This window comes from Mastomys coucha, unplaced genomic scaffold, assembly GCF_008632895.1.
Source record: "Mastomys coucha isolate ucsf_1 unplaced genomic scaffold, UCSF_Mcou_1 pScaffold18, whole genome shotgun sequence".
In the NCBI taxonomy this organism is placed as follows: domain Eukaryota; kingdom Metazoa; phylum Chordata; class Mammalia; order Rodentia; family Muridae; genus Mastomys; species Mastomys coucha.
In genome coordinates, this window is record NW_022196900.1 from 46,012,476 (window position 1) to 46,025,574 (window position 13,099).

Here is a 13,099-nt window from a genome sequence, read left to right on the forward strand (position 1 = left end):
GCTTGTTCCTCCTGTGGGTCTGTAAGCCTGTATCAGCACTTCTGGGAGATCAGCTCTCCTCTGGTAAATCCTGGGTGCAGATGGGTGAGTCCCTGGGTTAAAGCACTCCCTGGAGGCAGGCACTCCACTTGCAGGGAAGGGGCTAAGAGGATTGCAAATCCACTGCTGTCCTGTCCCTGCAGCCCTGAGACTCCCCTGTGACTCATGAGGCCTGTCTATTTCAATCTTATTCTATCTGTTGAGGCATGTCTTATAACCAATTATATGGTCAAGTTTGGAGAAGGTGCCATGAGGTACTGAGAAGAAGGTATATTCTTTTGCTTTAGGATGAAATGTTCTATAAATATCTATTAGATCCATTTGATTCATAACTTCTGTTAATTTCACTGTGCCTCTGTTTAGTTTCTGTTTATGATCTGTCCATTGCTGACAGTGGGGTGTTGAAGCCTCCCACTATTATTATGTGGGATGCTATTTGTGCTTTGAGGTTTGATTTTGGGTGCCCCTGCATTTAGAGCCAGATATTCAGAATTAAGAGTTCATCTTGGTAGATTTTTCCTTTGATCAGTATGATGTGTCTTTCCTTTTTTGAAAACTTTTGTTGAAAGTTGATTTTATTTGATATTAGAATGGCTACTCCAGCTTGTTTCTTGGGACCATTTGCTTGGAAAATTGTTTTCCAACCTTTTAGTCTGAGGTAGTGTCTGCTTTTGACACTGAGGTTCATTTCCTGTATGCTATAAAATGCTGGGTCCTGTTTATGTATCCAGGCTGTTACTCTATGTCTTTTTTTAGGAAATTGAGTCTATTGATGTTAAGAGATATTAATGAGTAGTGATTGTTACTTTATGTTATTTTTGTTGTTAGAGGTGGAATCATGTTTGTGTGGCTATCTTCTTTTGGGTTTGTTGAAAGATTACTTTCTTGCTTTTACTAGGGTGTACTTTCCCTCCTTGTGTCTGAGTTTTCCATCAATTATCCTTTGAAGGGCTGAATTTATGGAAAGATATTGTGTAAATTTGGTTTCGTCATGGAATATCTTGTTTTATCCATCTATGGTAGTTGAGAGTTTTGCTGGGTATAGTAGCCTGGGCTGGCATTTGTGTTCTCTTAGGGTCTGTATGACATCTGCCCAGGATCTTCTAGCTTTCATGGTCTCTGGTGAGAAGTCTGGTGTAATTCCCATAGGTCTGCCTTTATATGTTACTTGACCTTTTTTTCTTACTGCTTTTAAAACTCTTTCTTTGTTTTGTGCATTTGGTGTTTTGATTATTATGTAACGGGAGGAAGTTCTTTTCTGGTTCAGTCTGTTTGGAGTTCTGTAGGCTTCTATGTTCATGGGCATCTATTTCTTTAGGTTAGGGAAGTTTTCTTCTATAATTTTGTTGAAGATATTTACTGTCCCATTAAGTTGGGAATCTTTGCTCTCTTTATACCTATTATCCTTAAGTTTGGTCTTCTCATTGTGTTAGGAGCTTTTTGCTTTTTGCATTTTCTTTGACTGTTGGATCAATGTTTTCTATGGCATCTTCCGCCCCTGAGAGTCTCTCTTCTATCTCTTATATTCTGTTGGTGATGCTTGCATCTATGACTCCTGATATCTTTCCTAGGTTTTCTATCTCCAGGGTTTTCTCCCTTTGTGATTTCTTTATTGATTTTATTTCCATTTTTAGATCTTGGATGGTTTTGTTCATTTCATTTGCCTGTTTGATTATGTTTTCTTATAATTCTTTAAGGGATTTTTGTGTTTTTTCTTTAAGGGCTTCTAGCTGTTTACCTATGTTCCCCTGTATTTCTTTAAAGAAGTTATTTATGACCTTCGTAAAGTCCTCTATCACCATCAAGAGAAGTGAGTTTAGATCCAAATGTTGCTTTTTCAGTGTGATGGTGTATCCAGTACTTGCTATGGTAGGAGAATATGGTAGGGTTCTGATGATGCCAAGTAACCTTGGTTTCTGTTGCTTATGTTCTTATGCTTGCCTCCTGCCATCTGATTATCTCTAGTGCTACCTGCCCTTGCTATATCTGACTGGATCCTATCCTTCTTGTGATCCTGGTTGTGTTAGAACTTCTCAGAGTTCAACTGTCTCTGTGATCCTGTGATTCTGGGATCCTGTGATCCTGTGATCCTGAGATCCTGGGTGTGTCAGAGCTTCTGGGAATCAATCTGCCTCTGGGACCCTGAGATCCTGGTGTAACCCTAACTCCTAGGATCCTAGGATCCTGTGTTTCTGGGCCTGTTAGAGCACCTGGGGAGTGGAGCTTCTTCTGGGTGTTGTGGGACTGGTTTCAGAGTTCATGCCCAGGGTCTGCTCATAGCAACTCTGATCCTATGATCCTGGGCATCTCAACAGAGATCTTAAGACTTTACTAAGATAAAATCTTGTTCCAAACATACGTAAAAGAAATCATGATCCATATATAAATCATTTGTTCACCAATACATTGATTTATTTAGTAACTGTTTGGTTGCCTACTATATGGCAAACATTGGAGATGATGGCAAACAAAGAGAGATGATCAAGAGGATCACAAGATAACAAGTTATGGAAAGAGACAGTGAAAAAAACAATGATGCCCCCACTTAATTCACAGATACCTGGTGCTGCAAAGATTGGGTTACTGTTCCATGCCATTGAAAATCAAACAAGAGCATTTAAACCATTTGTTCTCATACACTTGAAGAAGTAGTATTCTGCCAATTGCTAAACTAGCCAAAAGTTGAATGCAATAGATCAAGATAATTAAGAAGTAGGTACCTTAGCTTTATTTCATTTTCTCCTTGCTCTAGGAAGTAAGTTGATTTATTCCCACAATCTCCAAGCTCTCCCAAGGGAAGGGAAATAGAGTACCCAAGAGCACTGTGGTCCTGTCAGTTCCCATCTTGGGTCTTGGTCAGTAGCTGCTCACACAGGGCTCTCTTTTGTGCATCCAGAGTAGAAGCTTCCCTAGTGCATGGTGGGTGAGAAAATCCCTGACTGCCAGCAATAATACCTTCCTGTCTGTGCCAGAGATTCTGGCACCAGTGGGGAGAACACATTTATCGGGGTAACATAGGAAAGCTCATAAGTCTCCTTTTTCTCAACAGAAAAGAGAGGAGTGTTTTCAGAACTATTCCTGTGGGGACCACCGTGGTCTTGATGTTGTCTTCATGTGTTTATGCTGTCTCCTTTATGCTGTGCGCACGCAAGCGTCTCCCCCAACTCCATTTTTAAGGTGCTGTCAGCTATGAGCCTTCCCATTCTCTTTCAGTGTGAGAAGTCCTTAAGCTGAATTAGAAACACTGAGATATTGCAATTATAGGAAGAAGAGCTTAGTCCACAACATTTTTTTTAAATTCTTTTTAGCATAAGGAGGTCAAAATTACATATGCCAGATGTGTTCAGCTCCCTGCACCAACATTCTAAGGTGTCAAACTGAACCTTTTCAAATACTCTTGAGGACCAGCACGTGATGTGTGAGGATTTAGGGTTTGTGGGATGGCAGAGCTAATGATAACAAGGACCGAGCAGTCCTGAATGAAGAAAAACAGAATATACACTTTGGCTGGCCTGTCTCCATGAGCAACTGTTAGACCACCAAAGATACACGTCATGTCAACCTTATCTTTATTTTAAGTGCTTGTCTCTACTTTAAAATGAAATCGAAGGAGACATTATGATGGGAACGAGGACATGAAAAAGGTGAATTCGCACTTCATGATGGTGCCACTGTGGATATTGGTGATGCCGTGAGAAGAATAGCAGCTTGAGAGATACATAGACCTGAGCTCAAATTCTGTGTTCCTCTCTTTCTTAGCTAGACAGCTTGAACAAATCATGGAACTTCTCCTTGTCATTTAAATATGGAAAACCTACACTGTCTTAAGATTAAATTTAATATAAATAAAACATACCTAAGCCTTGGTAGGAATGTGGTATGTGCTGAACATCATTGTTAAACAAAGAACATGACTATGGAGAAAGGAAATGTTATGCATGTGGACAAAACCAAGCATGGTTTTGAAGCAAGAGGTCTGCATTCTCGTGATCCATTTAGTCCATTTTAAAAGGACCCTTTTCATTTGTGATCTCTCCAAATGTAAGTTCTCAGCTTCAGAACCGATACATATTGTTTAGAAACTCTCTGGGACTCAAATGGGACAACACTCTGCTGAAACTGCCTCTTCTCCTTCCTTCACCATGATGTCTGACAAAATGCCTTCTTGTTGTCCATTCCCTCTTCTCAGTTATGAAGAGTTTTATTGGTAGCTTCTAACAAGCCTATAAAGGGCCTTGCTCCATTTTTTTTAACCAGATCTGAAGGCAAATAGACACCACGTAGATATTCCAGGGCAAGGACTCATCATTTTAACCATAGTTAGTTATGATCCCCGACCCCATGCCCATTGTAGGCCCAGATCCCAAGAAAAAAGAACCCAGCAAAGTAAGTGGTAGGTAGGGTACTGGCTGTCATGGACCCGTTACCTGCCACAACTGCAACTCTACTCCTGCTCTATTAAGGGCAGAAGAGCAAAGGAGAGCCCTGGGTGAATTGTTGCTGTGCATCTTTGAGCTGTTCCCACAGTGTCATCCATCTTGATGATAGCTCTTTCGGAGCTGCAAATGCCCTGTGGAAACACATCATGTACCATATATATCATATTAGGGGAGAATAAAATACAAAACAGCTCTCAAATTTTTCTTCCCAGTTTTCAAGGGTATTGGGTTCAAGCAGGAGCCCTCCTTAATGGCTTTCCTGCATGATGACCACGTCTCTGAAGGAAGTGAAGGGATGCTAGAGTTAAAGCAATCAGACAAAAGCTTACCAAATAATGAAATGAATGCTGGATCCCTAACCAGTAGTTAGGTACCATGTGTCTGATACGTGGGACTGTGGAGGACTATACATATCTCTGGTAGAGACACTACTGCATCCTCTGGTTTTGTTTTGAAAGATGCATTTATCACTGTTTGCTCCAATTAGAAATGACCCTAAAGGTCCATTCATCAGAGTCCTGGTGTGAAATGAGACCATCTGTAGGTTCCTGACATTTCTCTCTTCCTAATCTCTGGCTCTCTCAGACTTTCTAGAGGAACATTTCCATCTACTTATATAAACTTTAAAGTCAGCCTAGAGTTTGGCACTTGCAGGTTTTCTAACGCCTTCTTGTTCACTATTCCTATTTCTCCTGTGTCCTAGGTGTTGAGGGGACTTATTGAGATCAGCAGCAGAGAAATAGGGCTACCTTTAAAATAGTCTGAAGGGCGCCTCCATCAATTTACCCTAAATAAAGGGCAGCAGTTGGGATGTTATGGAGACTTAAGAACAAAAGGTTTAGGCCATGCTATTCAACTGAACCTGAAATTTTCTGATTACCACAAGTAGAGCTGGAGTAAGAAGTAATTCTGTCATTATTCCAAGAAGCTCTCTTAACACAACAAACAACCCAAGCCTGGCCCAGCATTGATTGTCACATCATTCAGTCCTCCTGAAGTTCATTGTTCTGTTCGAGTTAGGTACTTTTTCTCCTCTTGTAGTTTAAGTATGTTTGCTCAACCTTGTAATTTTAGGAACCATTAAAAATTTACTGTCTCATATTCCCTCTTTTAAAAACAAGTTTTAATTTCCATAAGCACCAGTTTTATTTGAAAGTAGTTGCTTTTATAACTTTGTATCTTGACATTAGAATATCCACATTAGAATTGCCTAGATCTCTGGGCTTGGGCCCAAGAATTTGCAGTTAAATAACTTCCAACTGGTGACTTAGCACGTCCAGATGCATGAATCACTACACTGACAGGAAGACCCATGTATGTCCCTAAATGGGAGAAGCATCTTCATCCTTGACATTTTTTTCCTTTCTCAACTACAGATAGTATCTTTTATTTTCTGTAGTATATGACATTTATGGTTTCCTTAAAATAAATTGTCTTTCTTATTTTTGAGACTGGGTCTTTCTACATAGCCCTGACTATCCAGGAACTCAATATAAAGATCAGATTGGCCTTGAACTCACAGAAATCCTCTTGTCTCTGCCTCCTGAGTGTTTTGATTGAAGGTGTACACCACCATGCCTTACTATATTGTCTTTTTCTGAATATACATTTCAAAGACTATACAATTCTGTAGAAGTAAGGGTGGGTACGGAACTGTGGCAGAGTCACAAATGGAGATCTCATCATACTCTAAGCCATCATCTCTGTGGAGGTATGGATGATAAAGGTACTGTGAGAGCCATTCTCTGGGACATAGTAGGGTGAATGATCGTGCCTTCCCATTTGATGCCCTTATAGGCCCTCACATGTCCAAGACTTCCATACACCATGCATTCTCCACCAAGTTTACCAGAAGCCATCCCTCCTCCTATCACACCCCCCAACTTTCCTGTTTTGTTCCTGCAGATCCATGATGCAGGACCTGCAGACAGCACAATCCAGTTCATCTTCTACCAGCCCATCATCCACCGATGGAGGGAAACAGACTTCTTTCCTTGCTCAGCAACATGTGGTGGAGGTAACAGTGTTCAACTCTCCTATGTAGCCTAGGCTTCTGTGAGGAAAAATCTGGATATTATAAGAGTGAACTATCTTAGCATGGAAGAATCCCTTCTTCTGAGAGGAGCTAATTCCTGAAGCCACCTGTGAGGTACCCTGGGAAGCTTTTCCTTTGTGGATGCTCGTAGCAAACACCTCTTTCCTTGGCATCATGGAAAGCTGGGCATAGTAATATCCTATCCAACAGCAGCTTTCCAGGCCAGTGCTTGCTCTCATCTCAGCCTTCAAGAAGCAAGTGAAGATGTTTGTCAGGCTCGCTCCATTAGAGAAAGTTTTATTACCAGAAAAAAAGAATCACTTCATTGTTGACTTAACCTAGGTTATTTTTTGCCTGTGTCCATCACCGCCCACTGAAAGACATACATTCAGTCCATATACCCTTTATAGTGTGTCTCTCCTGAAAAGTTACAAAGAGAATTCCTGACCCTGCACTGTCACATCCATGTCATTCATGCTCAGCATCTTGTGTTACTAGAAAAAATTTCTTCCCATTTTCTGTTTTTTATAATTATAGTGGATATATGACATATTTCTTTGATATTTTTTAGTCATTTCCTTGTAGTAAATCACTTGGTTCTTTTAAATGTTATACCATTATATAATTATATAATATAATAAATAACATAATGCCTAAATGATTTTATCGTTCACAAATTCCCCTGGGATGAATACTCAGCAATATGGTTACTAGATAAAGGAGTTTGAGAAGTTTTGTGAATGCATACATAACCAAAATCTTTCCAGAAACTTAAGTGTCTGATGTGGGTTATCTTTTGTTTTTCATTTTAATTGGTCTAAAATTATATATATGTGCCTTTGAAATTGATATATCTGACTAATTCTTTCTCTATTCTTTTGTGGAAGCTGGTTGATTGACTAACTTTAAATAGTTTACCCACACAGGAATTATTTACAATAGTTAAAGTCATAAATTGGGACAAATGATTATCTATCACTTTTTAAAACCATAAGAATATATGACATAATTCACTGATGGCTATATTATCTCTATCTTTATAATATGAGCAAAACACTAATTGTGCTTCTAAAAGCAGTGTTGTATTTTGTCTTAGGACTTCTATTGCTGTGGCAAAACACCATGACCAAAAGCAACTTGAGGAGGAAAGAATTTATTTGGTTTATTCATTCTGATTACACTGCATCATGAAGAGAAGTCAGGGCAGGAACTCAAGGCAGGAACCTGAAGGTAGAAACTGAAACAAAGATCACGTAGAAACATTGCTTACTGGCTTGTTCCTTATGACTTTATCAGCCTGCTTTCTTATACCATCCAGGACAACTTGTCGAGGGTGGTACTACCCACAATGCACTGGGCCTTCTTCTGTCCACCATTAGTGAAGAAAGTGTACCACAAAATTGCCTACAGGCAAATCTCATGGGTGTGTTTTCTCAGTTGAGGTTCCTTCTTCTTAATTGACCCTAACTTATGACCAAAAAACCTAGTCAATACAGATTTTTTTAACTTAAAAATAATGAGTCAAATGCCATTAATTATGTTTGCATTTCAATACAATAGTATTTCTATAGTGGATCTAGCTGACCTTGAATAAAATTACCTTTTCTAAAAACCAACTGCCAGGCTGAAGAGATGGCTCAGCAGTCAAGAGCTTGCCATGAAAGCAAGGAAACCAGAGTTCAGATGCCTTGAATCTAGCTAACGTAGATTCTATCTACATCTATCTGTGTAGATATGGCAGAGTCAGGGCATATCCGAGCATATCTAGAGCAAACTGGCTATCTAGACTGACATATCACCAAGCTCTGGGTTTCACTGACATCTTGTGAAGGGTATGATAGAGAAGCAATTGAGGATGTTTCTAGGCCTCATGAGGCCTCCACATGCATGTACACACACACACACACATACACACACACACACACACAAGAAAGGGGAGAGGAAGACAGAGAGAGGGTGAGAGAGATGAAGGAGGAAGAGAGAGATTGAGAGAGAGAGAACTGGGGAAAAAGGAGTGAAAGCTCCCAATTATGATGTTGTTTTATGAGAATAAATTTCTATAGATTCATGAATGAGTCATGCAGAAAACAAAACAAACTTCAATGAAAGATCATCTAATGTAATATTTTTTTCTTTTTAAATGTAAACCATACCTTTCATTAAACAGCAACTCAATTGCATGCACCCTATATCATTTTCACAGAGAACTGCTGTGACAGTATAATTTCAGTAACCTTGACAATGACTTACTATTAAATAAAGCAATTAGTGTTACATTCATCTGTTTCCAACCACACTGGGTCTCATTTTACTCACATGTAAGAATAGACCTATCCATGGTTTTCCAGTGTCAAGTCTCTGTTCATAGGAAATCTTATCAGAAAGCCTGAGTATAAGCAAAAGTTCCCTTGTGATGTGTGAGGGCTAGGGAGTCTTCCTTACACGTCATGGACCAGTCTTACCATCTCTGAGAAATAAGCTGTCTCCTCCCACGTGTGCTCCTGCTGTCAGATTCAAGAGGCTGGACACATCACCACTTGTAAAGAATGTTCCACAAGAACTCTGTGGCAAGCCTCAGAGGACCCTGTCAGCTGACCACACTGGTCTTTGCTTTACACCATGACTTTACTTCCTAGTGTGTGAGAGCCTTGGGTTGGAGAATGATGATTTTCAAACATCATATCCCCAGCCCAACAATTTATTATTTCTTCTCACATTTTACTACTGGATAAATTCTGTCCTTGCAGAGAAATTATTCTCTGCAAAACTCCAAAGTGTTTGTCTTATAAAATTGCTGCTTTGGAGGACAATGGAGACAAAAAGTAAAAGTGTGTTGACTTCTCTGAAATGTCAGTTTGCTACTTAGCTTTTCTATAAAGCCAGACGTTAGCTGGATGTGCGTTCCTGCCCACTGCTTTTGCTTCTCTCTGTGCTTTCATCTTCCCAGTAGAATTTTTAAAGGTCTTTTTTTTAAGGTCTTTAATGAACAATTAACTTTTTGTGGGTGGTCTGAGAACATAGCCTCAAGCCAGGAAATCTGGCTTCAAAAGCCTCCTTCTGACTTCCTAAAACCTCTGCAAGTCTCCCAGTGATTTCAATCTTGTTTCCGAATACATATTTAGTAATAACTCATCTACCTGCCAGGAAGAATTTGAGAGGTTGGGGAGGGTCTGGAATAGAAGAATACAGACCTTTAAAATCCTTGATATATACTTATTTTCACTCTAAGAGTCTAAGTCTTCATCACTATTTCTATATCATAAAACAGGTGAGAAAGATCAAACACGTTATGAATAAAATTAAATAACACTCGGCAACTTTTTGGAAAGAGATTTATCAAAACAGTGGAAAAGGAAGCTTACAAAGTATGAGCCAGATTCTTAATCCGAGGAGGAATGACAAAGTATTTTGGAAAAAGTAAAAGTTAAATACTAGGAAGGAGAACTTAGGAGGACTTTTCATTTTTTTTTATTTTCATTTTTTGGTATGTTTGATTTTATTGTTTTAATTCTGTAAGGAATTCAGATTCAAGATAGCTATTATGGGGACTTTAACTGTATATTTACTTGGTTCAACTCATTCAGGTTGAATTTAAGCAGCCTTGTAGAACCTGACTCAGGTGGGCACTTACTCACAAATCTCCATTATTCAAAGAGGGGACATTTAGATTTATTTTTATTTATTTATTCACTTACTGCTTACTTTATTAATGAATTGTGAGTTGATTCTTCCTGGTGGCCCCAGAGATACAGAATCAATTTAATATCCTTCTTTAATAAGCTTGGTTACAAAACAATACTAATAGTGTTTTTCCATTATGTTTTTTAATTATATTAAATAAACAAACAATATTTCTTGCCACAGAGTTTTATAATCTGACTATGTTCTCACATAACTCAAGCACTGTCATATAATTGAATAATTAAAATGAGCAGATTACTTGAGAAAAAAAATGTAGAATTTGAGTCCTACAACATTAATGACCCTTCCAATTATATATTTGCTTTTTCTTAGAAATGACTTAGACATTGGGAATAATTTCCTTAACAGGAAATGGCCCAAAATCATACAGAAGTCCATTGTGCTGACATGTACTTTAAGCAGCCTGGTTGTGTTGATGCCTACAGGTTACCAGCTGACGTCTGCCGAGTGCTATGATCTCCGGAGTAACCGAGTGGTGGCTGACCAGTACTGTCACTACTATCCCGAGAACATCAAGCCCAAACCCAAGCTTCAGGAGTGCAACTTGGATCCTTGTCCAGCCAGGTCAGTCCAGTTTCCCTGTTTGTTTATCGTAAGTCAGGTTCCTAGTTAGCTTCTTAGATGAAAGTGGATGTTTAACTTAAAAATAAAGGACATGGCTCTGTCCAGCGTCCCCACTGTTAGTGGCACCCATGCTTCTGGCTCCTGCTGTCCTGTGATGTAACCTCAGGGTCTGTGGATTTTTTTTTTTCTGTATATGTTCTTCAAAGTGAAGTCCTCTCCTTCTCCTTTGATTGCTTTTACATCCTGACATCTTATTTCTCCCCTTGACAAAAGTCCAGTGAACATCTTGGTGTCTTAGCCAGTGCAATGGCTTATTGTCTCACAATGCTTCCCATTCTTTTCCCTGTCTCCAGTCAGGGATGCGATCACAGAAGAGTGCATGTCAGGACCATAGCCAATCCATTCTTGCATAATCAATCCACGCAATTAATTAGGGTCAGATCCAGCCTCAAAAAAGTTTTTGCTACCTTTGAAAATGGCTTAGCCTTTGCTCCAAAAGAGCGAGGGCTTATTTCCAAGTCAAACTTTCTTGAGGACCTTTGTAATTAGAAGCTCTAAAGATTTAAACCTTTAACACCTTCACACACTGGTGTTTGTTTTAGTGAAGCCATAATTGGGCCCCAGTTATTTGCAGGATCAGGAATCAGGCAGACTAATGAAGTGCCTAGATGTGAGAAACTGTTGATGGGCAGGTGGAGAATCTGCTCCTGGAGGGCGGTGCCTTTGCTTAGGGCTTCAAACACTGCTGAGTGATTCTTGGCAGTTGCAGTTTACACACCCACAACTTCCTAGAGAACATCTAGGAAAACCTTTCTCCACAAACGCAAATCAACAGTCACAAATACCAATGGCCAAACATCCTTTCTTAATAATGCTTTCTATGTCATATTTTAAATCAGAGCTTGCTAATTATTTATCCATGAAAGAAAAGTTCTGAAGAACTGGGCTGCTGCATGGGTGGAGTAAGTGGAGAGCATTCTCTTGTACACTGTGAGAGATGCAACTTTTGTATCCAGTTACTGACTTAGGTGTGCTTATGTATGACAAGAATATGCTTATGCTCTTTCTACCTTAAGCCATGAATTCTAAATTATATATGTGATTTGAACTTACTATTAATAATGAATGTTTGGAAACCATACACATACCTCATAAAAGTGAACTCATTAAAGGAACAAAAAGACTAGATACTTTATAGCTTGACATTCTAGTTTAATTTAGCTTTGTGTTTACATCAGAATATTGGATAGTAAATGTTGCGTGTGATATAAAAGTAAATAAGGTGTTAAATTTTTGCTTTAGAAATATTGAGCAGTTAAAATATTTTTAACTATGATTGAACCTTATTTTAAAATGATTCTGTTTGTACATTTTTATCCATCCATATAACAGGGATTTATCCCAATTCAGATGAGCATTCATTATTCCCAGCTCAGTCACAGAAAGAGTGAAAGTCCTGCATAGACATGTGAAATTTCCTATGTGCATTTCTAGGAGGGTAGATTCATTTCCCCACAGTTCCACTAAGCTTCTCCTCGCTAGGGAAACATGCCTTCAGTGAAGAAGCGGCCATGGAGGAGGGCTTGAAATGAAAGCACCGTTGTTAGCAACTGGAAGAAAACGTTTGTAATGAGGAAAATTCAGCCTTTGTCTCTAGTCTCTCATCTTTACCCACTCTTCTCTGTGGGAGTAACATTTTTTGGCCCATTTCTTATTATCCAAAATCAAAAAAAAAAAAAAAAGCTATTTGAAAGGCTGCCTGTTCAGTCTATATTCTATGTCATTTTTAAAAATATCTAATATAGCACAGGCATAAATGTTGGGACAGGTAACTATTAAATAATAAGAAAGAAAGAAAATAAAAAAATAATTTGGAAGCTTATATCAGAAGCAACTTCTTACTGAAGACAGAATTCGGTAAAAATTAAGACCTAGCAATAGGAGACGCTTAAGGAAAGTGGCGCAGGGGTGTGAGTGTACAGCTCAGCTTAAGGTGGTGCAGGGGTGTGAGTGTACAGCTCGGCTTAAGGTGGCGCAGGGGTGTGAGTGTATAGCTCAGCTTAAGGTGGCATAGGGGTGTGAGTGTACAGCTCAGCTTAAGGTGGTGCAGGGGTGTGAGTGTACAGCTCGGCTTAAGGTGGCGCAGGGGTGTGAGTGTATAGCTCAGCTTAAGGTGGTGTAGGGGTGTGAGTGTATAGCTCAGCTTAAGGTGGTGCAGGGGTGTGAGTGTACAGCTCGGCTTAAGGTGGTGTAGGGGTGTGAGTGTATAGCTCAGCTTAAGGTGGTGTAGGGGTGTGAGTGTACAGCTCAGCTTAAGGTG

The 13,099-nt window shown here is 39.3% G+C and overlaps 1 protein-coding gene across 6 annotated transcripts in view; it reads left to right on the forward strand.

Moving 5' to 3' along the window:
* Adamtsl1 (ADAMTS like 1) overlaps nucleotides 1-13,099 on the forward strand; it is an 895,122-nt gene that overhangs the window by 677,902 nt on the left and 204,121 nt on the right. For all 6 annotated transcript variants that reach the window (XM_031377794.1, XM_031377795.1, XM_031377796.1 and 3 more), the window contains 2 exons: nucleotides 6,384-6,495; nucleotides 10,641-10,779. In XM_031377794.1, the coding sequence (XP_031233654.1) occupies nucleotides 6,384-6,495; nucleotides 10,641-10,779 (251 nt within the window). The remainder of the gene's footprint in view (nucleotides 1-6,383; nucleotides 6,496-10,640; nucleotides 10,780-13,099) is intronic.